We start from the raw sequence: 27,837 nt of genomic DNA, 5'->3' as shown, positions 1-27,837 counted from the left end.
TAGAACATAACTCACAAATGTGCAGAATTACTACATGCGCTAGTTCTGTCACAACAGTCACTATTACCCCAAGTACTCCAAAGATATACCTGCAAGTCTAACCAACACGTTTTGATTGAAAAGGAACAGATTAAAAAGGCCAAACTATTTTGAATTACAACTCTGTATCTGTGAAATAAGTTTTCCCACAACTCTTTTGTGTGTTCAGATGCGTGTTGTCTTAATTCACCCCTCCGCCAGGGTAAGTGTCCTGGGGAGTATAAATACGCTGGTGCAACCATGGGCTGCTCTTTTCACAAGCCCTTTCAATTGCAGCTTTATAAGATATTGATTTATTCATGTTCTAAGTGGAGGTGGGCATTCTTTTGCCAAAACCTGCACAATTATTTGTTTAAATTGTGTGCCATGAGTGCCTATGAGAATCAAATTTTGATTCAGTTGGCTGAAAGAAACACAAACAGAAAGGCCTGCTTAACAGGGAAACATTTCTGTTCTATTTTTTTCATTTTCTGGGATAACATGTACTCAAGATCTCATGAAGTTGTTTGGAGTCCAGATTTAGATTTTCAACATGTTCATTCCTGTAACTATGCAAGTATATATCCACATTTAACTTTTCAATAAATGTTAATTCAAGGATGTAGGTAAGGGGGGGGAGTTTCTCGGGTTTAACCCCCCCCCCATTACATGTCCAAAGCTCTGCCCCCCGTTTGTGTTTTTTTGGTATTTTTTAGTGTTGTTCGGTTTTTGGCCTGCAGGGGGTGCAGTTTTTAGGATAGAAACAGCAAAATTTCAGGGATGTTTTGAGAGACTCTCCAGATGACAGTACCCAGGTTTGGTGAGGTTTGGTTCAGGGGGTCCAAAGTTATGGACTCCCAAAGAGGGTTCCCCCATCCCCCATTGTTTCTAATGGGAGCTAATAGAAGATGGGGCTGCACCTTTGAAGGTCCATAACTTTGGACCCCCTGAACCAAACGTCACCAAACCTGGGTGGTATTATCAGGAGAGTCTCTTACTGATACCACCCAGGTTTTGTGAAGTTTGGTCCAGGGGGTCCAAAGGTATGGGCTCCCAAAGGGGGTGCCCCCATTGTTTCCAATGGGAGCTAATGGAAGATGGGGGCCTACGCATTTGAGGGTCGATAACTTTGGACCCCCTGAGCCAAACTTCACCAAACCTGGGTGGTATCATTAGGAGAGTCTTTTAAAGATAGCCTGAAAGTTTGGTGCTGCTAGCTTAACAATTGCACCCCTGACAGCAGGCACCTCCCCAAATTCTCCCAAATTCTCCTTTTAAATCCACCCTCTTCGGCATGGATTTAAAGGGAGAATCTGAGGTCCCCAGTTTAAACATTGAAAATGATGCTGTTTCATGGTGGGCGATAATCCACTCCCAAACAGCATCACTTTCAATGTTGTTTAAACTGGGAACCCCAGATTCTCCCTTTAAGGTGGATTTAAAAGGAGAATTTGGGCTCTCTAGTTTAAACACCATTGAAAGTGATGCTGTTTGGGGGTGGATTCCAGAATCACAGCGGCCGTCCATGGGGGGGGGGGGTGGCAAAACTCAGATTTTGCACCGGGCTCCATTTTCTCTAGCTACACCTCTGCCCAGAGGGGAGGGCAGAAGGGGCTACCAGCTGCTGGCTGTGAGGCCAGCTGGTAGGGGGGCAAGGGAGAGCGTAGCAGGGGAGTCTGCCATCCCTGATCTCAGAGAGCTGCTTTTATAAGCACTGAGGCTGGGGCGGGGCTTGGGGAGGCATGACCACTGCCCCCGAACCCCCCATGACCATGCCCTGCCCCCGAACCCCCCATAAAAAATCTATAACTACGTCCCTGAATGTTATCATTTATGTTTTGAAATCCATGAACTGACTCTCTAGTAGCAAACATTTTAGTGGAATTCAAGAAACTGGAGTTGAAACTATGTACCTATCTATGCTTAAACAATTATCTCTACTCTATGTGTGCAACTAGTAAACAGATACTTAAAATCGAGAAAATCAAGTACCTCCGAACTGCCCAGAGGTCTAAAAAGCAAAGCTTATTTTGGGGGAGAAAGAGTTAATAGCTTTAATTTTTATGATCTTAAAAAAACCCCAGAGAATGCAAAGTCTAGGATATTGTAAAGACGTCCGTTTGATTCCTAGTCATTCTCACCTGGAGATAACTTTGTCTACTGCAATCAAATGTGAATGTGATTAACAGTTTTTGTGAATGGGCTGCCATAAATACAAAAAGTGACTGGATATAAAATTAAAAAGCAGCACAGAGTTCAAATAATATTTCACATAATATCCAGTCAGCAGTGGTAGAAATATTGCTGTAAACATTGGCCTTACCATCACATTCTGGCTTTACTAGATCAAGCATCTGGCACAGTAAATCATGGAATGGCAATGGCTCAATGCCCATGGATTCCATCCTCTCACACTGTTCCTCATAAAAATACTCCAGTTCATACATAGACAGCATACCATCTCCATCCAAATCCATGCATCTGAACCAGTATTCAATACTAGGAAGAAGGAGAAAGAAATAAGTCAGGCTTGTTTGGAGCCTTGTTTGTAGCATATTTTCTAACAAAGAACCTTTATTGGGATCATTCTCAAACACACAGGGCAGCTTTGTCTGGAAGTCTTTCTGTATAATGCCCTACACTGGAAAGTGCTATCTAGAAATTCAGAGCATGAGCTGAAACAGAAAATACCCTCAGTTGTTTAGTACATCAAACTTTCCCCATCCAAAAAGTTCCCTTCAATCTTAGTTCTAAGGAGACATTGCTGATATTTAGTAGATAAATCTAATCTATTATATAGCAGTATTCAGACTCAAAGAGGAAATGTCGAAACGATAATGTCAGAAAGTGACTGCAAACATTTATGTGTATGTAAGCAAGAGAAGAAGAAGCTAAATGTGGTTTAGTATGGAATCTTCCAGGTGCTAGAGAGACATTTGATTAACCACTGTTTTTTAACATCTATTGAAAAGGCCATTGTTTTCAGCTTCTTCCCATTTAGCCAAAATCTGCTCTCTGTTCATCAAACATTTTAAAGAATGTCAATGACAAATGGTGAAGTGATCCATATGTTATTAATATTTGATCCTGTGGAATTCTGTAGTTTCTAGGCCAGGGGTAGGGAACCTGCGGCTCTCCAGATGTTCAGGAACTACAATTCCCATCAGCCCCTACCAGCATGGCCAATTGGCCATGCTGACAAAGGCTGATGGGAATTGTAGTTCCTGAACATCTGGAGAGCCGCAGGTTCCCTACCCCTGTTCTAGGCCTTTAGAATATAAAGAAAGCTATACGTGATAACTGCAAACATGCATATTAATATACGTTTATACTTTATACGTTTATAATTTATACTCTGCCCTTCTCATGGTACTGAAGGTGGATTACATAGTGTAGATCAATCCAATCAACAGGACCAGACATAATACAGATTACAGGAATTTGAGACAAAGCATAAGATATCAGCCATAATATGTTAAAAGAAATCAGAAAATGTATTACATAGGTATAAAAACAAGGCACTGAGAGTGGGAATAGTACATCTAGCAAGCACATCATATGATTCAAAGTGGTATAGTTCCCAGTCATTCCTTTCTGGACTATTCCATCATAATATGGGCCTGTTGCATTTAGAGAAACATTCCTTATCTAAACATTCTGCAAGTCCTACCTTGTGGGACTTCTTTTGTCTTCTTCAGAAATCAAAAGCCACACAAAATCTGCATAGCTCATCTGATTATCTTTGTGTACTTGATTTCCTCTGTAAGACAAAAAGGGGTTAATTAAAATATTTATATCCCAAAATGGTTTACAGTAATAACTATTTAATATTTTTTTAAAAAACCCAACAACCAAACAAAAACAAATCAACAAACTATCTTGGGCTGGTTTGGAATAAAGCTGGCTCATCCACATGGAGTAGCTGAAAGCCAGGGCTAAGAGCCAAATGGCCAAGAACCCCCAAAGGTTCATACTTCTGGCCACACCCAAGCACTAAAGACTGTAATGAAATCCTAAATTATCATACATATAAACAAAGACGCCCTGAGGTTCGTAAAGGAGAAAAATGTTTAGACATACATGTCAGAGACTTAATTTCAGGTCCTTCAAGAAGCTGGGGATGTTTTAGTGCTGATCACTCTCTCCCTGATTCTTTGAGGAATATTTCAGCTTCCAGCAAAACTTCAGAAAACAGTTGACTTTCAAATTAAAGTAGTCTATATTATTTGGGACAAGGTCCTTAATGGTGAACAAAAATCTTCATGTAGTAAAGCTTATTTGTGAATGTCTTTATGCAAGCAGAGGCAGGGTATGCATTTTGTAAAATAATAAGAAGTAGTGATGATAGCTCAATGGCAGCAAATGCCTTGCACATGTAAGATCCCACTCTAGAATCATAGTTTAAAAACAATTTGTTCTGGATTGAAGAGAAAGAAAAAACTGCTTAGGATTTTCTGACACTGGATGGGCGACATTTTCATGTATGATACTAAAAACTGCATTAGAGCTACAGATGTGCACATGGATACTGAATAGTGAAATGTTAAAAAATTAAAAGTCAATAAAATCAGCATGATACCAAGCCCAATTGTGAAAAAAATATAATATTCTATAATATTTGGAAATGGCTGTTATTTGGTGCCTCGCTGTTTTAAGTTGTATAAGGTGGGAGCAGAAGGGGAAGATGGAGTTAGCAAATAATATAAGGACATCTACCAATTAGAAGACTTAACAGATGTTTCTGCTGAACAGGATTATTCCTATAGGCATAGCATTTGTACTTTTCCACTAACCACAACACTGTTCCCTCTGGCTTGGAAGGCTTTTTTGCTTCTGTATAAACACAGGTGGATCCTGATAGTTTGTCATTCTACCCACTAGTGCTCATCTGCTAGGTAGATGCAAAGACAAACACTTTGTTTGCATTCCCTTTAAGACAAATGGAGAGGAAAGGACAGAGGGGGAGAGACCATACCCCTCTCCACATGGTAGGCAGTACATCTGCAGGGGAGAAAGATAAATATGTGGCTTGTACAATCTGGAAGGCAGGCAGGCCTGCTCCAGAGCAGACTAGAGGAACAGGTAATGGAAATAAACACTCCCTCATCTGGTCAGGAAAACCAAGATCAAAGCAAACAGCATACCAAAGATCTATGCTGAGGAAGTTAGGTAACATTCCTCTATGCGAGAAAGAAGAGATCAGAAATACACTTCTGATAGCTCTTTATTTAATTTTACGTAAAAGTAGATGAGATGAGGACCTTGGCACTCTGGAAGGGGTAAAGGAAAGCAAGGCAAATATTTTAAGATGAAGGCTAAATATGGCAATTCAGGTCCATTTGTTCTCATGTCCTCCAACTTGTGTAAAGAAAGCAAGGAAGAAGAGTCTATTTTAAAACAAGAGTGAGTGAGCAAATGAGAAGCTAAACCCTAAAACCAGCCTTTCCCCACAACTTTTCTGGTTACACGTAGTTGGCTGGGGTTTTTTTCTCAGTCTGGCTCCAACAGCGGAAGTCAGCCTGGCTGGGAGAAAATGAGTACCATCAACTGAGCAGTGAAGCAAAGGGATGGGATGGTTTTAGTCCCTACTGGCATGAGTAATAAAAAATAGATCTTTCCATTCTCTGTTTGAGGATCCTGACAAGGGGCAAAAACTCACATGCCCAAGAGTCTTACACTACCCTCGACTCTCTTTGCAAGCAAGAATTTTAATAGCCTATCGAATGAGAATCTTTTCTCCAAGCTGTATGAAACTTGGCAGGAAAAATGTAATGATGGTACAATTCCACAGCAGTTTATTAAAGCAGGAAGCAAGAACACAAAACAAATGGAAATCAATGGTCATGCAGACAATAAAATAAAAAGGAATTGGGAGTAAAGTTAAAACAATGAACCAATTAAAATGTTTAACAAAAATGAAAACAAATGTATTTGCATAGCCCTAATTTAAACCTCTTTCATGGTTTTTATGTAATTCATAATGAACAGAACAGAAAAAAAACCCTGATTCTGTAGCCAAAACAGGTTTTATTAGAAATCAATTGCATTTGTACTAGGAGTCAACAAAGTCAAATCAAACATTGTGTGTAAAAATACTCTTAGGTTGCAGAGGAAATTACATCAGCATTAACCTGCCTGAAACTCATTCCAGATCTTTCCTTCAAGATGTTATTTTGTTCCTAATTTATTTATTTCCTACTACTTAACTGTTTCCTATTACCTTACCTAAGCACAGCTCCAGTGAATATTCTCTCTATAATTCTGCTTGACAGAGCTGTAGATGAAGAAACAGGAATTAGGAATAGTCTCTTGACAATATACTATATTTCTGTCACAAATGAAATGTCTTCCAAGGCACAGGGTTTTGTAAAACTGAAATAGCCTCTCTGTAACCACCTGTCCTCATTGTGGTATTTTGAACCTTCGTTTTTGTTGTTTTAGACAATTTATTATCGACAATATTTTCTAGTTCTGCAATCCTAGTCCCACAGCATTGTTTACTGGAGGCCTTTGCTGTCGGATTGAATTGCTTTTAATATTTTGTAACCCACCTTCCATCTCAGTAAGAAAGTGGGCTATAAATCAAATTAATTATAATAAAAATGGACATAGAAAAATCTCCACATGTAAAGTGGCTTTGAGTTGCATAAAGTCCAGCAACAAAGCTCTCTCCCCTCACTGCATGTGGCTTTTCTATATATTCAGTTTATTGACGACGACATGCAATAGCAAGTTTGGATACATTTCATCTAGTCTTTCTGCTAGTTCCTTAAGACTTCCTAATGTCCATGAGAATTATTCTGGTTATGTGGCAAAGTCTGAAAGATGTTTGTAATGTACTGTAGGTATCACAGCAGAAGGAAAAAGCTTCCACCTGTGCAAAGGGAAAAGTGATTTTTGCCATTTCCCCCTTCCCACTGCAGATCTCCCCATCTCAAGAAACAATTTCAGATAACAGAGAAGGCTGCAGTGGGAAGGGGAAGACAGGAAAGATTTCGGAGCAGAACTGCATTTGCAGTCCTTTAGGTCCAATCCGAACTTCTCTACTAGGCAGCTGAAAGTGTGGCAATGCAGCAACAAAATAAAACAAAGCTGCCTTGAAACATTAACATTATGCATTATATTCAAAAACTCAGCTCTCCTTAAACACTTGATAAAATTTGGTGAAGTCCAACCTTCACTGTAAAAACGTTTGTTTGCAAAATATTTTCATACTTCCACCAATGACAGCGGTGGGTGAGTGATCAGGAATTCTCCCATGCCCTGTTTAGTCCTATAACACTTTTCTATCTTCCGACAGGAAGGTGGGATGGAGGATGGTTTTTGCCATATAGCGCCTGTAACCTCAGTGAGTCTGTCTAACTCTGGGAAGGCAACTATCCAACTTAATGTTCTGCCCTGTGTCTGTTATTGACCACTACAATGTCCAGAGTCAAGGCTGCATAGATCTGTGTGGAGCCTAAGGTTCTCACTGGGCCAACAGGGGTTTGGGTCACCCACCCTCTCATCTGGGGAAGATTCTGGGTTCTTCTCCAGGCTAGTCTTGGCCTCCAAGCTGAGAGTCCTCTCTGGTAATGAACAACAGGTCTTAGAACCCTGTACCAACTTGTGCCTATTGCTTCTCAATAGTCTTGTCCTGGTACTCTTGGTTCCCAAATTGTAGCCAGCCAGGATCCCTCCAGACTTGCGCAGCAAGTGCCTGGTTGGGTGGGATTAGATCTGCCTCTGTCCCAGAGAAGCCAGATGATGGAGGTTCAGAATGTAGTGAAGGGGTCTTAGGGGGGCGGTCCTTCCACTGCCACAGCAGCTGGGACTTCAGACAGGATCGTAGTGGATTTGGACACTTTCATTTCTTGGTCTTAGACTTGCGGTATCCTTTAGACTGAGGATCCACTGCATTTTCTCCCTTTCTCTTATGAGTCTTTGGAGTGGAGACTTTTGGAAAGGACAACTGGATTGGACCAGAAGACTCAATTCCAATGGGTGGTTGTGTTGGAACAGAGGATTGGATTGGAACAGATTTCATCAGAACAGGTGAAGACATCAGCATAGGCGATGCTGTCAGAATGCGGGAGGAAGAACATTTTCTTCACCGGAATAGGTAAATTTTTACTGTAGTGGCAGGTGCTAACCTCAAAGGCACAAAGGCTGTAGCTGCCAGAGTTTTCTCCCACGGGGCTGCCTTTAGCTGAAAGGCTCTATCAGCCCTAGCTTTTACCATGCATTTGAGACAAATTTTGCAAGCTTGCTTGTTGTAGGTCTCCCCAAGAAAAGCAAGCAAAGATTGTGTACATCAGAATGTGTCATCTTTGTGTGAAAAGTAGTGTACTTCTTGAAAGGGTTTTCAAAGCTATTCTAACCCAAGTAAGAAAAGACTAGCCAGGCAAGTAACACTCACTGTGGGCCCAGCCAGATTCAATGAAGATGAGGAAATAATGTCTTCTCTCTACAGTGGCAAAGAAGAGCTGAGGGCAGAGGCACCCTCATCTTATCAGGAAAACTCTTGCATTTCTGTACCAAATGGGAGGGGCACACCTTCCCTAGCCATTGAACTAGGAAAAATTTCTAGTTGGCAGGCCTGAGCAGTCCCAATGTGGGATTGGAACTGAAGACCAAAACTGAACCATAAATATGGGGCTGGATAAATACAGCCCAGTATTTTGTCTCCCTGTGCTCCTTGAGCAAGCTTGATTATGGGTGTTCTGCTAATAGGTTTTTGTGGTTGCTTTATGATTGTTTCTTGGCATTTTTATTTTCCGGGTGTTATTTGTTAATTAAATATTATTTATTTTATTTTTATTGTATTTGAGAATTATTGTATGTTGCTTCAAGAACCCTATATATTATCAGGTAGAGTATAAACACTGTAAACAAACAAACAGCAAAAGGATACATTTGTAGGGAGTACTAGCAACTGCTAACAAAGAGGTATTCATTACCTTCTTTATGTTCTTCACATCATTGTTATATCTCACTTCACATTGCACAAGGTACTGTGGAATATTCACAGATCAATCTCTACAGTTCTTCAAATAATCAATTACTACAGATATTTTAGTGCCCTTTCAAAAACTTTCCCTGTCTGAGCTGGCATTTTCTAGAGGCAGCCTGTGTACTAGTTTTACTAATTATTAAGTGCCTTGCAGGTGTTGGTACAGGGAAACAGAAAATCATCCTAACAAAGCACAAGTCTGCAACTCACAGTATTCAGTGTAGCTGGACACGTTCTCTGCCCTAATGCTTAGAAAAATACGCACATTTAAGATTATATAGGAAACAGTCTGCATATAATGGCAGTTTAATATACATTTCCTCTTTTGACTGCACTGTTGTTCCTATATCTATTTACAGCATAACTCATGACACAAGAATTTTTGTAGGGTTGCGTGTGGGGTTTAGCTAAGCACCCTTGCACCATCACTGTGATCAGCCCAAGTAGCCACCCAGGAGCCACTGATGCTGCTGATCTAGCTCTTACCACTGCTGCACAGCTCAGTTGTGCTGCATTAACAGCTTATGCGGATTCAGCTTCCATCTCTTACCAATGCTTAGTTTATGTTAATAGTGACAGGTATCAGTTCAGTGGTACTCGTCCTCTTACCTTGATCATTATATCTAGCCAAATCTTTCTGGTTGATGTAGAGGTCATGGTCAGTGTCCAGTTCCCAGAATTTACAGTAAATTACATAGAAATGTTCATAGGAAAAATAATCAGTGATCTGATTTATGTCTTCCTCTTCCTCTAAGAGGGCCAGGGTCTGAAAAGGTAGGAGTTAGTTAATGCTGCATAGAAGGTTTTGAGCAAACACCAAGTACACACAGCAGAATGACGACTTCTATGTCAGTCTTTTGACATGCCCACCTGTAGTCTTGCCCATGAGGCCCCAAGGAAGAGACGAGACGTGGAGATTCCATCTGGTGGAGAGCGCCAGCGGCAGGAAGCGCGGGATTCCGTGATCCTGGCAACTCTGCCGTGTGCTAGCTCTGCCTCCTTTTATTAGGGTTTACAAGAGGGTGGGCAATGTGGGCGGACCGGGAGGCGGGAGAGCGGGAGATCATCATGTGATGCATGATCTCATCGGGCTACTACGTGCAGGAGGAAGCATCCACGTCTGGGTCTAATCCACACCTGGAGGGCAAGAGCCCCCTTTGTCCCTTTGTCTGGGACATCTTTGGCAGACCATGAGTCAGGCATCTCAATGACCTGTGACTCAATGGGGGGACTGGGGTGGGGAGCTTGTACTCAGAAGGCCGTCAGAATGGCACCGGCATGCCAGGCGCTCTTTCTACGGTTCTGCTGGGTTCGCGGGCTCACCCCTACACCCACCCTTATTACAAAGTTTTATTATTTTTATACTAGTTCATCTAAAATGCATTACTATGGGACATCATCAATTGATACCCCACTTTTTTAGGAACCTTCTGTCTAATCTAGAAGTTCTCAACTCAGGCCCATTATGCATGGAATGCTTACCTTGGGGCTCCTAGCTGCACAGTGGGGCTGTAGTGTGGTCCAGTGGCATAGCGCCAAGGGGTCGGGGGGTGCATGGCACACCAAGAGCGCACCGGTGTGGGGTGTGGAGGGGGCATTCTGGGGGCGTGGCAGGGATGAAGGGCACAAGTGTGCCTAGGGCGCAGTTCCCCCTTGTTCTGGCCCTGGTGTGGTCTCCTAGTGTTTCTTTGTTTACATGCAAGGAGGCATTCACTGCCTGCCCACAGCTGCTTGCTGAAGTCTCAGTGGGCCTCTGCTTTTCCTGACTGTCTTAACTTCACCCATCAACTCCCTCTAAAAGGCACTGATTTCATCACACCCAGTACTTGCAAGATAAAGGGCCTTGTTAAAGCCTGTTAAATTCCAGTTATATCGCTATATCTGTGATTGCAGTGATTGTAACCCCTTTCAAGAATAGCCCTCCCCCCAAAAAAGAGAGAGGCAAAGCAATTCCTGGGACCATGTCCTAGGGGATCATGTCCTAGAACTGATATATCTCTCCCCCTCGACACACACACACACACACTTTCTAGTTTATAAATTCAATAAAAGACAGCGATTTTGCAGTGAATCTCTGTTCATATTGATATATTGATATATCAATATAATAAATAATAAAAACTGATGTAATAACAAATGGCAAAGGGGGAAGAGGGAGTAGAAAGGGCTGGTGGTGGGTGGAGGGAAGATATCAAAGACAAACCTGTGCTCACTGGCAAATTACCCTTGCTCTGACAGCAGAGAAAATTCAAGTTGCACTTAAAGTGGTGATGCTTGGCATGGGGAGAATGAAAATTGAAAGTGGGACTTGGGGAAATACATTTGTACAAGAAATCTTGCTGCAACAGACATTTACCCCTGACACACAGCAGACCTGTGGTGCATAATGAGCCTCAATTAACTTATTCTGTCCTATAACAACATAAATGGATTAAGAAAACCAACAGATACGGGTTTTTTTTAGCCAAAGTAAAGCATAACTCTGGATATTTTTGCCACTGGTGCTTGCATAGCCACTGCAAGCTACACTGAGGCCTGGCTATAGCCTTGCAATTTGCAATTTGCTGCTTCACAAATTTGCTGCTTCACAACTGCAGTTTTATTGACTCCGGCTAAACCTCAAAACCAAAATCTCTAAACAGAATATAAGCATAAAATAAATTTTAATATGAATCCAACAAATAAGAATCCAACAAATTAACTTACTTGCAGGAAGTTACTTTTCCTTAACTCTGTTAGAGAGATTTTCCCAGACCAGGATCTATTGACTGTGTAAAATATTCTTTGAATAACCTAGAAACATGAAACATCAAAAGGGGATTTCTACTATAGATTTTAAAAATTCTCTAAGCCACAGACATCTTGCACTGTATTCCTGACACTAGCCAACAGCAGTATTTAAAATTAATAAAACAAACCAATGTGTGAGGAACGACTAAAGAAATACACAATGTTACAAGGAATCTGATGTACCAATACAAGGTTCCATTTCCATTAGATGGAGTTCACAGTGTCAGGCCCACAGACCCAATTTATAACAGTCAAAATCATATGTGACTTGCTTATTGTCCTTAGTTTCCACATGTTAGGTTCCTGCTTTCGTTCAGGATTACAGCACATGTGCAGAAGGACTTCAACCTCCCTCTCCCACCTCACACTGGTATCTTGACTGGAAATAGTCCAAGGATCAATGTCACATGTAGAGTTGCCAGCTCAGGGTAGGGAAATACCAGGAGATTCTGGGGGTAGGGCCCGGGAAAGGTAAGTTTTGGGGAGGAGAGAGACTTCAGCAGGTTCAGTGCCATAGAGTCCAACCAGCCTCTCGCACCCCTGCATAACACTTACATGTATACTTTCTCACAAGAACTTCCCATCAGTTTCGTCAGCATAAGTTGAAACAGAAGATTTTATACCTAGATAGCAGGACTGTAGCTTCCCATCAGTTTCGTCAGTACACACCAATTGCCATGCTGGAAGGGGCTGATGGGAATTGCAGTCCATAACATCTGGAGTGCCAAAGGTTCGCCACCACGGTCATAAGATGTCCCAAGGGAATTTGGTTATCATGGTCTTGTAATTTTCTTTGCAGATACCTGAGCCTTTGAAATGCCTACGAGGTCAGACTCTTAGAGCCCTTCCGGACACACGAGTCGACTCAGGTTTGACTCGTGTCGGCGGAGTCTTACCTTGACTCGAGTCCTCCCGTTCCTCCGCACAGCAGCCGACTCGTGTCTTCCGGAGTCGAAGCTCAGAGGGTTGACCACCTCCCTGTGCTGCGTTCCGATTATTGCTGTGTCCCCCCCCCGTTTCGCGCATATTCAAAGCTTTACAAGGCCGCCATCGAAGCCCCTCTTCTGGCGCGGCGAAATACTTAGTTGTGATTGGCTACATGGCAGAGTCGAAGTGACGGAGATTCAAGACTCCGCCGGCTGCTCGAAAAGTGCAACCTCGAAATCCGCGAAGGTCGACTCAACTCCCCAGTAGAGTCGAGAAATTCAATGGCGAGAGGGAGGTGAGTCGAGTCAGACACGAGTCCGACGCTACGTCTGTGCGGAGGACTCGGGTCGGACTCTAGTCGATCTCAGGTCGAGCACGACAATGCGGAAGCACCCTTAGCCAGATGCCCGACTAACTCAGGGGTTCTATTTGCTCATTTCTGTTGTATCTGTGATTTAGACACAGTGTATGTGAATTCATACTGAACATTTTGTATCCGACTGTTGTAGCACATTCAGTGCAACGTTGAACTGACTATTCTGTTACTGTATACAAAGTTCACAACTTAAAAACAGAGAAGCATCTGAATGTTTGGTTTCTATGTGGTTTATTGAGAACTTGATGCCCTACTAAGAGGTATAAGTTATACAGCTTTAGCTGCGAGCATTTTCACAGTGTAATCATTCTTTATTTTGATGTCGCGTTACACCAATCCCCACTTCGTTTCGAAATGGTGGATTTTTTCCAGGAGGACTGATCTCTATTGCCTTCAGATCAATTATAACAGCAGATCTCCAGGCCCCAGCTGGAGGTTAGCAACTCTAGTCAGATGGTATTCTGCAACAGGCAAAATAGCTGCTCCCCTAGATTATTTCTGGTTGAGATAACAGCATGAGAGGGAAGGCTGAAGCTCCTTCTGCATGCATGCTGTGATCTTACAGAAACAGCCTGCACAGGAATTAAGGACAATATGCAATTCATAAATGACCCTGGAACTGTTCATGGATTTGGTCCATGGTCCACCTTGTAAACCATCTCAGAAATCAACACTTAATTGGCCATCAGTGTGGACAAGTGAGAAAACATTGCAGACAAGTGAACATGATGCTAACATGTACAGAGAATGGAATGGCAATGCAAATATAATGACAATACTATTAGACAACTTCCAGATTGGTTTCCCTTGTAATATTGGCCAGGGCTCAAAATGGGTCATGAAGCTTTAGCTTACAGGAATGCTACCATATTAAATTTGCAGCCAGCCTACCGTAGTAATGTAGCGGGAATGGAATTCTGGAGCATCCTTTAGAAATGTCAAGCCAGGGTGAGTTTCTACTACATCCTGAAAGACACCATCCACTTGTTTAATGTACAACAGTTAAGGAGTTCACAGAACAACTATGCTGTAGTTCTGGCAGGCAACTCTAGCTTTATTAAAGACATTATTTCACTTAATCAAACCTTTTAAAAGCACAGGCAGTCTGCACCTACTGGACCATTTTGAGTTACTTTTAAAGGCAGAAAAATAAAGGAAGGAAGTCAGTAAACAGGCAAAAACATCCATACTTTAGATAAATACATTCAGATAAAGTCTTCAAGTGTGTTTTCTCCTCAAAGCATTTTCTTATCCCCAGTGACAAGATTCTTTGCCTCCTAAAAAGCTGCTCCTGACAGTTGGGAGAAGTGTCAGATGCAGCAAAGGGGAATCAGTGGAAAGTTCCCCAACATTACATAAAGGTACAACTTGGTGATATTGCATGAGAGTTATTGTACTAATTATATGCTTTCACACAGGTAGGTGTGTAGCAAATGATATTTGTGTATAACTACAACTTATTTATTTATGTGATTTCTATACCGCCCTTCCCCTTCCAGGCTCAGGGAGGTTCCCAGCTTTCATAAACATAAATAGTAAAAGTGAATACAATATAAATACTCATTTAAAAATTTAAATTTAGCAGTCTCATCTGATTTGAACGAAACTAAATGACCCATCGTCCTGATAGCATGCATAATTTATTTCTGATGGTGGCAGTAACAGAAGAACTAACAGAAGGAAACAAGGGATGGGAGGGAAGACAAAGGGAAGGGAGAAGAAACGGGGAAGGGGAAAAGGGGGCCATAGAGATAGAACCACTATAGTTGCCTCAACCATAGCTCCCTCACCATAGCTGCCTGATGGAACAGCTCCATCTTACAGGCCCTACAGATCCTCCAGGGCCCTGACTTCCCCAGACAGAGAATTCTACCAGGTAGGGGCGAAGACCAAAAAGGCCCTGGCTGAGTTTGACCAGACTTCTCTCAGACCAGGGATCACCAGCAGATCATAAAATCCTTCCAGGGAAAGGCGGTCCCATAGGTATGCGAGCCCCAGATGATGTATCTTTGAAGAAATGGGATATTTACCAGACTTTAAAGATAAAAATAATTTAGAGATTAACTATGAATCAAATGTACTTTAATTTTAAAAACCAATCATTACTGTATGTGGTGTTGTTACTGTGTGGAAAGGGGAAAGCATGCTGTATATGTGCAGATATTTACATGCTATCAGGACGATGGGTCATTTAGTTTCGTTTTAGTTTCAGATGAGACTGCTAAATTTAAATTTTTAAATGAGTATTTATATTGTATTCACTTTTACTATTTATGTTTATGGAAGTTAGAAACCTCCCTGAGCCTGGAAGGGGAAGGGCGGTATAGAAATCACATAAATAAATTTATCTAGATCTTCCCATAGACCTTACTTTTCTGTACTGAAATGTGAAAGAGAAGACTAGATATTATGCCCTTTCCACCCTCTTCCTGTGATAAAGTTTATTTTTCAGTACAGAGAGGTTTTGGTAATCAAACCTGCCTGAGTATTCTGTCTCTTCTACCCTTTAACTCTAATCCCAGACCGGGGGGGGGGGGGGCAGAGGTGGGATCCAGCAGGTTCTCACAGGTTCCCGAGAGTAGGTTATTAATTATTTGTGTGTGCCGAGAGGGGGTTACTAATTGGTGATTTTGCCAATCGCGATTTTTTTTGCCTTAAGTTAGTCCTCCTCCTCCGGGGCCCCTCAGCAGTAGCACATGCTGGGTGAACTTGAAACAGTCTAGCAGGAGGTGCAACGGCGTGCGTGGCAGCCTGCGCCTGAGTGCATTCGTTTCCCGCCCAAGGACCGGCGCAGCAGCTGCGTCCTTGCCACAGCCCCGCCCAGCAATGCTCCGCCCCCGCAATGAACGGCCACGCCCCCATCATGCCCCACCCAGCCCCATTGGTGCTACGCCATTGTTTGAATCCCACCACCATGGGAACCTGTTACTAAAATTTTTGGATCCCACAACTGGGGGAGGCGCGCGGAGAGGACAGGAAAATGACAGCAACTTGTCAATAAGTAAAAGGCATTCCTTTACACAGGCAAATTGCAGCCAGGTGGTTCGCAATTAATTATTAAAACCAGATACCTGTCTGTAGCTGATTCTGGAAAGCATATTTATAACGAATCATTATTAATGAATTTGTCTCCATTTATAAAAAGGAAAAATGAGTTTATTTCTAACAATTGCAACTCATTATAAATATGTGTGGAATTGACCTTTGTGAAACAGAGCATTAACATTTCTGGTCCTGGCCTCCCTCTCCAGGTTTACCTCTTTCTGAGGCAAATTCCCCACTATAAATAGAGGAGGAGACACCAAGATAGTATAAATCTCACTCTAGTATGATTTAGAAACCAACAAGATTTTCAAGATAAATGCTTTTGAAAGTCAAAGATCCCTTTGTCAGATACCAGAAGAACAAGTTATGGGAGAGAGCAGAAAATAATTAATTTGGTCAGGAAAGGATTAACTGACTCAACTGTAGCTATTTTTGCAGCCCCCGTTTCCTATTCGATTTAGGCAGTCTTCACAGAAACTGCTTGCACATTTTCCCTTATATCTCTGCAGTAAAAATGCTACAGACTATTTTTTTTTAAAAAAGCTGAGAATTCAGGGGTGAGGCATGGCATATTTCTGGTTGGGATATTGCTCTCCTTAGCTACAGGTGTAAGCTTTACTGGCCTTGTTTCACTATACAAAATATGCATGGCCAAGCTCCAAAGACATTGTGCAGGAACAATGTACTAGGTGCATCTGTGCAAACATGACCAATGCCTACCACCATATGCTAATTACAGTCTGCTGCATTTGCATGGGGAGGGTGTCCCCTGCTTTGCTGGAGCTGTGGATTTTTGCTCCAAGATCCTGCTTAACAGTGCTTCTGGCAATTAAACTGAAATGTATACATTAGAATTCAAACGCCCACACATGGCAATTTACTTTATTGCTCTTGACTGTACACCACAGTGTTCTTAGATGCTTCACAAATAATAATTTTTTTTAAAAAAATGTATAAACCCCTGCAAATCACACATACCTGTAGTAATGGGATGAAATCTTCCTGTTCCAAAAAGTTACAGTTGGGTTTTGCTAGAAGACAAATGAACTTGGAGGCATCACTGTGGCAGTTTTGTACTATCCTACAAGAAAAATCAAACACAGAAGAGTGTCAAAGAATTCCTTACAATCTGAGTTTCCAAAAAACCCACTAAGAATAAGAAGAGCAAGCATTTGGGTTCATATGCTGCCTTTTTCTACTGACTCAAGGTGGCTTACAAGCTCCTTTCCCTTCATCTTCCCACAACGGGCACCTTGTGAGGTAGGTGGGACTGAGAAAGATCTGAAAAACTGTGACTAGCCCAAGGTCATCCAGCTGGTATTGTAGGAGTCGGGGAACAAATCCAGTTCATTGCTCAAGTGAAGGAGTGGAGAATCAAACCTGGTTCTCCAGATAAGAGTCCATTACTCTTAACCACTACACCACATTGGCTACTCCGGGCAATCCTAAGAACGCTTTCCTGGAGTAAGCCCCACTGAATGGAACTGTGTAGAATTCTGAGCAAGCCTGTTCTATTTGCACACCTTTGGTTTAGTTTCATCTTCCCTCCCAATCCTAGCCAAGTGTAAGTAGCTGTAACTGCATGCTTCAAATTCGTAACCCTTCTTAGTCTTGTATCTTCTTTCCAATTCTTACGTTACAACCCCAAACACACTTCTCTGGGGAAAAATCCTACTAAATGAAATGGAATTTATGTCTGAGTTGACTAATCAAGGATAGTAATTTTATGTAATATTAATTATTAAGGATAGATGTTCTTTTTAGCATGAAAACAGAAATCATATACACAGTTCTCAAACTGATCCTCACTGATTACTGTAAAGTTATGTAAAGTACTTAAAACTCCATTATGTACTGTTCTAAATCCACCATAGTGGGTCTTTCTCACCATGAAAAGTATGAATTCACAAGCCTCTTGGGAATTCAAGGTTTACCATGAAATGGAAGAAGATTGATAATAGTTTTTAAAAGATAAATGGGATCGGGTGCCACCATTTTTATATTGAATGCTGCTATGTTTTTATAAGTCTTATAGATCTGAATTATGAATTTTAATATATTATGTATTGCTGTATTTGTATTATTGTATCTATATTCACTGTACACCGCCCAGAGCTCTTCAGGGGTGGGTGGTTTCCAAATAAAATAAATAAAATAAAATAAAGGACCCTGGAAAGGCAGGAGGGGAAAAAATCAAAGGAAAAATAATGAGGCACTACATAAAGTGTTCAAAAAGTGTATTTTTACAGGATATACTCACTTTCTCCACATAGCCACAAATGAATGTACAGATACAAATCCTGTTCTTTCTCCTCCTGAAGCAATGAACATGGGAGCTTTCCAGTACAGAGGACAGCAGCATATCTGGGAACAATAGAAGACAAAACATAATTGCACAGTGCTAATACATGTTCAGTTCAATTCTACATATATTTACTTTGAAGCAAATACCATCAATTTCAATGGGTGTAATTTCCTAGTAAAATCTATGTTTTATGTGCTATCATACTGGCTTTGAGACTCTATCCTGGTGCTATTATGCATGGGTGGAAGACAGAAAGGCAGTTTTAAAATGTGCTTGTAAAAAATGTGCCTGTTTTTAAAACTTGTAAATAGATGCTCATGCAGGAAGTGCCATTTATTCAAGGACAACTATAGTTTTCCACCCATCATTTTTCTAAGAGTTTTTAATATGTATATTTTGAACATCTTATCTATGTAAAGGATTGCTTCTTTGGTCACTATTAGCAGGGATCATATTTAGTATTAAAATGTTCATAATGGTAAGGAAAGGACATTAAAGGAAGAAAAAAGATAATGCAAATTCATCAAGGAAAAATGATGTAACAGCAGAAACTGCAAACTGTCTTGGTCTGTTTTTGTTTTCATGTGAATATTCCTTCAAATGCACAATCATTGCAGCAGCATAGTAAGCTCTCCATGGTGTATTTCCCAAAGGTTATCTGCCCCAACTTCAATGCTTTTGGGAAATGGGTTGTGTTCCTACTTTCCCGTAGCATCTTGGGCCTAATTGTGCACCTTTGGGGATTTCCCTGGTTTTTTACTGATCTTTCTCAAACCCGCTTTGCTCTGAAGTCTTGGGGAAGACCGCAGTAAAGGGGTGGGGAGGAAGAATTTGGATTTTCCAGCTCAAATGGCCACCATTTTCCCTGAACCTGTCCCTGTGGCAGCAATTTCCTTCCGCTGTTCCCCCCACTGCATTTAATCTGCAGTCACATCAGCAGTAGGTAAACCACAAAATCCTGTCCCTGTGTAGAATACACACTCATGTCTCTGACACCCAACAAGAATTTGCTTTTACTTACTTCAAGACAGTAAATTATGTATGAGATGGTTTTAGCTTGGAAACATTTTACTAATTTAATCTAATCTGTTTAAACCCGCCCTCTCTGAACATTAGCTGTGTTTTTGTATGGATTTATTTATTTATTTTGTAGCAGAACTCCAGGCTTGAGTAGTACTGAAATTTGGGCAATAACAACATTCACCTTTGCAATTTTCCCCATTTCATTAATGGTGGCTCTTTCTTCTTCAAACTCTGAAAAAGCTGCCTCAATCTTGGCAATGGTCTCCTCCTGATTGCTGCAGACATTAGGGAGTCCATTGGGGAAGTAGAAATGTGGAATGTTTATGGACAAAGGGGCACCAACGTCTTTATTTGTGGGCAGAAGAGACGGTGGGTTGATGGTTAAATTTGCAGGAGCAGGGGATGGAGTCACAGGTTTTTTCTCTTGTTTACTTTGGACCTAGAAAGATAATACATAAATTAATTATTTTGCTAATAAAGTAAAAATGCATAACAAAAATGGCACTTCATTCATAACAGAAGGGCTATCTAATGGAATGGAAATGTTGCTGGTGCTACTGGATTCCAGCAGTCAACTGTTGAGAGAATGTATAAACCCATCATTCAGATGCTGAATTGTCCCCTCCACTTCAGAACTCCATACTCCGCACTCCTCAGCTAGGCTGCACTCTGCTTATGAGAACCATGTCTGCCTGCATCCCTATTTTGTCTTCTTCCTATCACCTGTACTGTAATGCTGAACATCTAACAACTGGCAGTATACTGATTTTTTTTGCTTGACAGTTGCCTTGACTGGTTTTTGTCCCCATTAGGAGCAACTTTTGGGATATTCTCGGGTCAGAATCTTGGCTTGTCTCCAAATGCTCTTTGTAATGGTCAAGATTTAGGTGCTCAGTCTCTTTGGAATTCTGTATCTCTGATTCATAAGTCAATTTCACATATCCTCATTTCAGTACAGTTACTTGCAGTATCAGAGAATTGGGGGGCTTTTGAGGATTGTGAAGTTCATATTGTGCCCACTGTGTCCTAACTCTTGTTTACTTTTATGGTGCCTGAAACCAAAGTCAAAGTGGTAACATGTTCACAAATAACTTGATTGTCCGTGATTTTTATATAGGCTGATAGGAAAAGAAACTGGAAGTCAAATTCTAGCACCATAAAGCAGCTGTGTTCCAAATAATTATGTAGCTGAGGTTTGGTTTCCACTGCCAGGTTAAATTACGCAGATAAGCTTATACAATGGTGCCAATTTGTTCCTTCTAAAAGGTGCTGACATTAAACAAGGAAGAGTAGAATAATAACCAGGAAGAGGGACAACTGGCGAGACCAGTTTAGAGCAATGCTTCTTGAGAAAATAAGGTGATCATATGCAAATATGAATTGGCTATAGCAAGTGGAACTTGCATGAATTTCAGCAAAAGGCTAGTCAAAAAGTACATGTGTGAATACACTGTTAGAATGGGTTTGTTAGATCATCTTTGCAGTTTCCCAGTTGAATGCCAAGGTACATCCTAAGCACAAATCAGAAGGCATTTTTCTTCCACTTAATAACAGAGGCACTTGGGTCACAGTGATAAGGCAGGGAATATGAAGTGGCAATCACACAAGCCTGCTTCTACAGCCACTTAGAGCACATTTTCAGCAGTGGAGTAGTACAAAGCTTCCCCGATGAAGCTGCCATTTAGGGTCACCGATTAAAGAATGCAGCATGAAATATGTCAATAAACACACAAGCATTTCTTTCCTTCAGCAAAGAGCAGTAATAATTTTCAATTAACAGTCTTTATTAGCTACTCCCCTGGGGCGGTAAATGTTATTAGTCTTATCCTTTTAGTTCTTTCCACTTGTTTACCAATAGGACATTTTGTGTGCTAAGCCTGGAAGGCCTATTTTTAAACCTATTGGTATCTGGTGCAAATAACTTTCTGCAAATAGAAAAGCCTGAGGGGGGGACAGTTCCAACCCCTGGCCCAATAAAAAGATACAAAGTGGTAGAAAAAGAAAAAGCACATTCAAACCTGGGCCTGCTGGAATGATTTTAACCTCTTCTTGAATCGGGATGGAAGAACAAAGTCACAGCCTTTTGCAAGGAAAGCTAACTCTCCTCGTAAATCTGGGTCCCTTCGCAGAGATGTTTCCTTGATCATCATCTTGGCTAGTTCCTGAGCACCCGTCTTATCTTCCCAGCAGAGATATAAAGTCCTTCTGGGAGATCACTTCAGCCACTATTTTCTTGGTTTTATTTTTTTACATTCAAGACGTTCTAAGTGAAACATACCTTGTCGTCTTCTTACTCACAGCAATAAAGTTCAATCACTATATCTCATCCCCAAGACTAGAGACCTTTTTTTTTTACATTCAAATAATCCCTGAACATGTGTATCTCTGGACACCTCTTTGCAATTCTTTATCAAGAGGCATGATCTACACCAGAATCTATGTCCCTGCTGGCTACATGTCAGTCAGACAATCTGTCCTTGGCTTGTAATAGAGCAGAGGTATTGTGGGAAAGAAAGCACCCACAACTACTACCAGTGGTGCTAAAGTTAGATATACTGCAGAAGTAGCTAAATATATCACCTTCACAGATAGTTCTTATTTTATGAGCTTCAGTGGTGAAATCTGAGGTGCAAACTTAACAGTCATAAACCTCTGCAGGAAGTTAAACATATGCTGTAATTCAGATATCTATGAAAACTGCTTAGAAGTTCCCCGAAGAACACAGATTTTTCTAGTTTGAACTGAGGGGGCTCTTTTATTTGCTTTTCTTCATTATTAGGGAAAAAATCTATCTCCTTAAGGAGACCATTTAGTTTCTTATAAGACTGGCAAAGGGCAGATTTTAAGACAACATATCTATCCATATCTATTCATAATCCACAAAAGTTCAGGGAAGCATGAATACTCCTTTCCTTCTTACATTTTATCAACAAACTGGTGAGAGAAAATGAGTGGCCCAGCGTCATTCAGTGAGCTTCAAGACTGAATAGAGATTTGAACCTACATCTCCGCAGTCCTAGTCCAATTATTACACCACAGAGTCTCATTTGGAAATCCTACATGTTATATTTAGCAGTGTGAGTTGGACACAGTTCCAGTTAAACACAGAAATCTAGAAAGAGTGGGTATTCTGATACCACCAGAAAACCTTCTCTAAAAGAGAAAAATGATGAGGTGAATGAAGTGAACTTTGACTCATAAAATATTAGGCTGTTAGTTTTTAAAGTACTCTTGGATTTCTGTTTACTTATAAAGGCAAACATAGTTTCATATTAAGCCTTCATTAAAGCTATTCTTTAAAAATCAAAATTGGATTCAAGTAGATTTTTTTTCTTCCACATACCCAGAGGCACAGCTAAACTACAAGTGGTAAAATCAATAGTATGAGTACCTCAAAAGGCTATCTAACAAGATGGCCAGCACATGGGGAATCCCATAGAAAAAACGATCCTAAAAAGCTGCATCTTTCAAATATTCAGCTTTGATGTCTACCAATTTCATTTTGTGTATCTCTTAAACAACCCTTTGTAACTGTTTCACATATTTCCTAAAATCTGATTTTACTTTCATATAGGAAATGGTGATTAGCTACCAAGGATTATTACTATATTGCTATAGAAATAACCTCTTTTTTAATGCTACTGTGGCACTAGCCCTGATCCGGCATATTAGTTTGATGGCTGCACAGTTATGGATGGATGGATTGGGGGAGAGAAGCCTTTCTATGGAGAAATATCGTTTACTCAGTGCATAAAGTTCCAGATTATCTAAGCTGGAACAGTTATACCATAAAACCGCAAACAGCTTTTGGATTTCGACAATTTCAACTGTTACTGAAACTACATTAATTTTCTTTTTTAATTCACTTGCCTTTTCATGCATTAAAATTGGTATCATAAACGGTTCCGAAAAAGAGAAAGGGGCTCATCAGAGGCATTATTGAGAAGGTGTATGCAACGTTCACACCAAACGGCAGACATATCCATTGCATCCATGCTAGTCATAATTCACAGAATTGCTTTCAAATTTTCTAGGGTACAATGTGAGGTGCTAAAAAAACATGCTAAACTGGTTTGAGTGGAGACTTTGGCAGGCACAAAGCTTTAACATTTTTATCATGGGGGAATGACAGCTCTACAATACAACCTCCAAGTCTCTGGAAACTATTATCTACAGACAGCTTGTATGTAGGTTTTCACAGATGACAAAAATGCCTATGTCTGCTTTGCCAGTGGGAAGCCCCAGCTGGTGCATACATGAAGTCAAAGTCACAAATTTTTATACACATGGGAAATACACATACATGTCAGTCTGGAAGTGCCACACGACTCTATATATGGGATACTTGGTTTTCTATACAGAGATAATCTACAAAATTAGTTGTATGAGAAAAACCCTTGAAAGTTTAGTAGAAAAAATTGCACTCTTACCTTGATAACCTCTGGTGTCTGTTGAATTAGAGCTGCAGTAGGTTCTTTGGCTACTGCAGCCGGGTGGCTCTGCTGGGCAGCTGTAACAGAGGATGTTGCCAGAGTTTCCTGAAGAATGTACATCACTTCCTTCTCTTTTGATAAGCTTCCCTTGCCCATTCGAAATTCTACTAGTTCCTGGGCAAAGTCTTCAATACTTTCCAGGATACGCAATAAAAGGTTCCTGTCGTCTTCCTCCATTTTATGACCACTGGTTTCGATGAGTTTTGATAAAGAGGGAGAAGCGCTTTTGTCTATGAGTGAGCAGGCTTTACTGTTGTTTTCAGGAGCCTGTGACAGACCAATGTTCCTCAAATGTGCAGAATCCGTATCCTTACTGGAAGTTCGTCCCAGAGTAGTTTCCATTTTCTGTGAAAAGTGCTCCAAGTCCTGCAGAAGTTTGTCTATCTCTTCTTGGTTGTTCTTTCTATATTCTTCTTTAGATATCTGAGCAGTAGCAACAAGGCTATTGACAGAGGATGCTTGGGTGGAAATTTGGGTGAGTGTTACAGACTGCCCTACAATAGGAAACTTTTTACTGGAATCCACAGCAGGGGCATCTCTTTCAGCTCTCTGCTGACTGTTCTCTGAATTCTTCCAACTTCCTCCACTCTTAGCATTTGAAACAGAGCCTAACTCTTTTTCCCTGTCTGATTCTTCCACAATGTACAGAGTTTCCATGGAAGATATGCAGCTTGAGGGGTTTACAGATAGTAACTGAGTAAGTGAACAAGCCTCATTTTTAGATCCTATGTTATCCTGTTGGTTGTTGCCATGCAAATCAGTGGAGGAAAAATCTACATTGAGGGTAGGTTTCAATAAGCCAATTGTATCAGTGGTGTTCTGGCCTCCTTGCAAGTCCATAGTGAGAGACTGCCTTGTTATGGAGGATGGAGATCGTACAACATCCTCATATCTAGGTGGTTGTTCATTGCCAAATACCAGGGGGAAATGAGCCTGCTGCAAAGCAGATAAACTGTTAATCAGTTCTACCATGTCACCATGCTCAGTGTTTCCAGGCTGTCTAAGTTCAAAAGGAAGTTTTTTAAGATAAGAAGAAAATCTTGTCATTAAGTTCATATAGATAATTTCAGAGTTGATTAAGGAATCAGAACTGTTTCCTCCACTGACGCTACCTGAAGATTTCTTCTTGATGCATTGCTTTATTATATCAGTGCACTTCTTCAAGTCTTCTGAGCATTTCAGCAAGATGTCCAAGCACATCTTAATATCTCCACTGGAAGAACCATCCAGCTTGTGCTTTTCCAAGATCTGTGTGATAAAGCTATCCTCAGAGAACGTTTGTGAAGGCACAGGGAAAGTAGAATTCACATTTCCCTCTGGTGAGGTCCTGCTGACTTGCCATTTCTCATCAGGTGAGGACGTCTGTGACAGGCCAAAGGGAGGGGGGGAATTTTCATCATTGCTGAAATGTCCATAGATCAAGTCAATATCCAGTGATTTTCTGTTGAATGCATCAGATTTAACTTTTCTTCCCTTTCTGTGGGTCACGTGATTGGAAGAACTTCTTAACTTTTCAAATGAGAATTCTTTTATTTTTCCACTAGCAAGATTTATAGCTTCTCCGGTGATGTTCTTCAGGCTTCCAATACTTTGAACTGAAGACCCCTTTTTTAATCTTGGATTTTGGTGAATTTGGTGATAATCGTCATCCCCAGCTAGGGAAAGGGAATTTTCAGGCATTGAAAACCTACGGGTCAGATCTGAACTTCTGAGGTCTGGAGTAGGAACTTTCACTAGCTCTGCACAAACACTGTGATGGGCCACTATGCACATAACACCTTGCTTGAATACCTGACATGCCCCAGTGCAGTAATGAACAGCTTGCTGGAGTCTCCGATCTATCACAACACTGCTGTAACAATTTGCTGTGGTTACTACACGCCTATACGTTGCCGCCATAATGTGACTTTTAATTGGATGCACTATGAGCTAAGATAATAATCCCATTATTTCTTCTTCAAACAGCCTGCTCTGATATTTAATAATTTTATATGTGTAAGTTCCAGAGTGATTCCTTTAATTATGAAAATAATCTGAAACTTTGTAAAAGCAATACATTGTCAAGACTGCACAGTTATACAGGGCTAAATTAATACATCAGGTATAATGTGATAGCTGGATTAATGCACACTGATTACGATGTGTTGGTTAATCAAATGTTGAAAAGCTATATTCACATCCAGAGTAGTGTTCTGATGAAAGACTGCCCCTCTTCTCTTAGTCCAAATAAATGTCAGAGGTAGAATTATAGAATTTCAGTCAATTTGAAAAAAAGGAGTAGTTTTCTCTTGAGTACTTCATCTTAATTTGCTGCTTTGAGTTTCAGATGCTATTTAGAAGCAAAAAGAATGTTGTAAACTTGAATGATCAAATTGGATCATTGGTGAGGGAGATACCTGCAATGACAAACACTATCAGTAACAAGAATGTTCAATTGCACTGAGCTATTTTATGCAGTCATTTTAAAATCCCCATTTAAGTCTTTATTCTGACCTTAGTGAAGTTCTATATGTTGCCCAAGATACTTCTACCACACATAATTCACTTTCTGTTGCTTATAATGCAAAAACAATATACTTTACTCAAGTATGTCAAAGTAACTACTTCTGCAATTAAATGACAAGGAGCTACATATCTATTTAAAAATGGAAATCTAAAATAAACATAGCATGTTATGCAGGTCAGAGAAAGTTATGCTTAAAATCCAATGCGTTTAATATAACTTAAAGTGGTTACATCTAACATGTCCTGTGGATTTCAACATGATTTAATCAGGAATAGCTTTTTCTAGATTGGGATCAGAATGATAAAATACAGAATACATTCCCCAAACATGAATATTTTGTGTAGACATGTAGATCTGTGAAGATTACAGCTTTGTACTGTAGCACCTAGAATTTAAATGTCTAAGAATAGTACAATTTCAAGGTCAAATTGATAATATGCAAAGTTTGTAACTGATGCACAAACAACCTGTCAACATCAGATATTTGATGCAAGTATCCAAGGTATTATACAGCTGGCAACTTTTCCTTAGCTATTTTTACTGCATCAAAAACATCAGTATTGCTGCACTCCCATTCTTTCAGTGCATTTCAAAGCAATGGACTCCGTTTAGGATTGTGCTGTAAGTTCAGTATTCAACAGTATCCAATGCGAGCATGGGCCGTTTACTGCTCTGAGTCCCCAATGGGAAGAAAAGCAAGTTATAAATGTTTAAATAAAATATATTAACACAACACTGTTAATTGCTGACAAAAGTTAAATATTTAAAGCATTCATTTATTATATAACAGAAATAACAGAAGGAAAGAAAAAAATCAGCTTAGGAGGGGAAGGGGCTCAGTGGAGGATCTTCTGCTTTGCATGCAGAAAGTGTCAGGCTCCACCCCCAGCATCTCCTGTTAAAGGTAGGAGGTGATGTGAAAGATCTGTGCCTCAGCTACTGTCAGTCCAAGGAATCCACACTGACCTTGATGGACCATTGGCTTGATTTCAGGAGGGGCTGCGGCTCAGAGGTTGAGCATATGCTTGTCATGCAGAAGGTCCCAATTTAATCCCTGGTATCTCCAGTTGGAAGGGCCAGGAAGAAGGTGACGTGAAAGACCTCAGCCTGAGACTCTGGAGAGCAGCAGGCAGTCTGAGTAGACAGCAATGACCTTGATGGACCAAAGGCTTGATTCAGTATAAGGTAGATTTCTGTGATAGTGAGCTCATACATTTGCTTTCTTTAAAATTGTTTGGCAGTTGTTTTAATGATCAAAAGGTGTTTTATTCTTGTTTTAATGATAAACAGGTGTTTTAGTCCACAAACACCAAGACAACTCCAACAAGAAGGAACAGATTCTGAGAATTAACAAAGCTTGGC

General features: G+C 40.6%; 1 protein-coding gene across 3 annotated transcripts in view; it reads right to left on the bottom strand.

The window, feature by feature from the left end:
* Positions 1 to 27,837, bottom strand: part of PPP2R3A (protein phosphatase 2 regulatory subunit B''alpha) — a 47,639-nt gene that overhangs the window by 8,398 nt on the left and 11,404 nt on the right. Inside the window, exons 1-11 of one of the 3 annotated variants that reach the window (XM_048505933.1) lie at positions 27,442 to 27,618; positions 23,907 to 26,365; positions 19,658 to 19,915; positions 18,409 to 18,512; positions 17,127 to 17,229; positions 13,995 to 14,069; positions 11,717 to 11,803; positions 9,620 to 9,776; positions 6,244 to 6,292; positions 3,689 to 3,778; positions 2,342 to 2,517 (exon numbers count right to left, since the gene is read on the bottom strand). In XM_048505933.1, coding sequence (XP_048361890.1) covers positions 2,342 to 2,517; positions 3,689 to 3,778; positions 6,244 to 6,292; positions 9,620 to 9,776; positions 11,717 to 11,803; positions 13,995 to 14,069; positions 17,127 to 17,229; positions 18,409 to 18,512; positions 19,658 to 19,915; positions 23,907 to 25,868 — 3,061 coding nt within the window. In that variant the 5' untranslated portion in view covers positions 25,869 to 26,365; positions 27,442 to 27,618. Of the gene's footprint in view, positions 1 to 2,341; positions 2,518 to 3,688; positions 3,779 to 6,243; positions 6,293 to 9,619; positions 9,777 to 11,716; positions 11,804 to 13,994; positions 14,070 to 17,126; positions 17,230 to 18,408; positions 18,513 to 19,657; positions 19,916 to 21,494; positions 21,919 to 23,906; positions 26,366 to 27,441; positions 27,619 to 27,837 lie in introns of those variants that run through there. The other 2 variants (XM_048505932.1, XM_048505934.1) reach the window with 2 other exon arrangements.

This window comes from Sphaerodactylus townsendi, linkage group LG08 (assembly GCF_021028975.2).
Source record: "Sphaerodactylus townsendi isolate TG3544 linkage group LG08, MPM_Stown_v2.3, whole genome shotgun sequence".
In the NCBI taxonomy this organism is placed as follows: domain Eukaryota; kingdom Metazoa; phylum Chordata; class Lepidosauria; order Squamata; family Sphaerodactylidae; genus Sphaerodactylus; species Sphaerodactylus townsendi.
The sequence above is the reverse complement of the archived record's forward strand: the minus strand, read 5'-3'. Positions and strand labels throughout refer to the sequence as shown.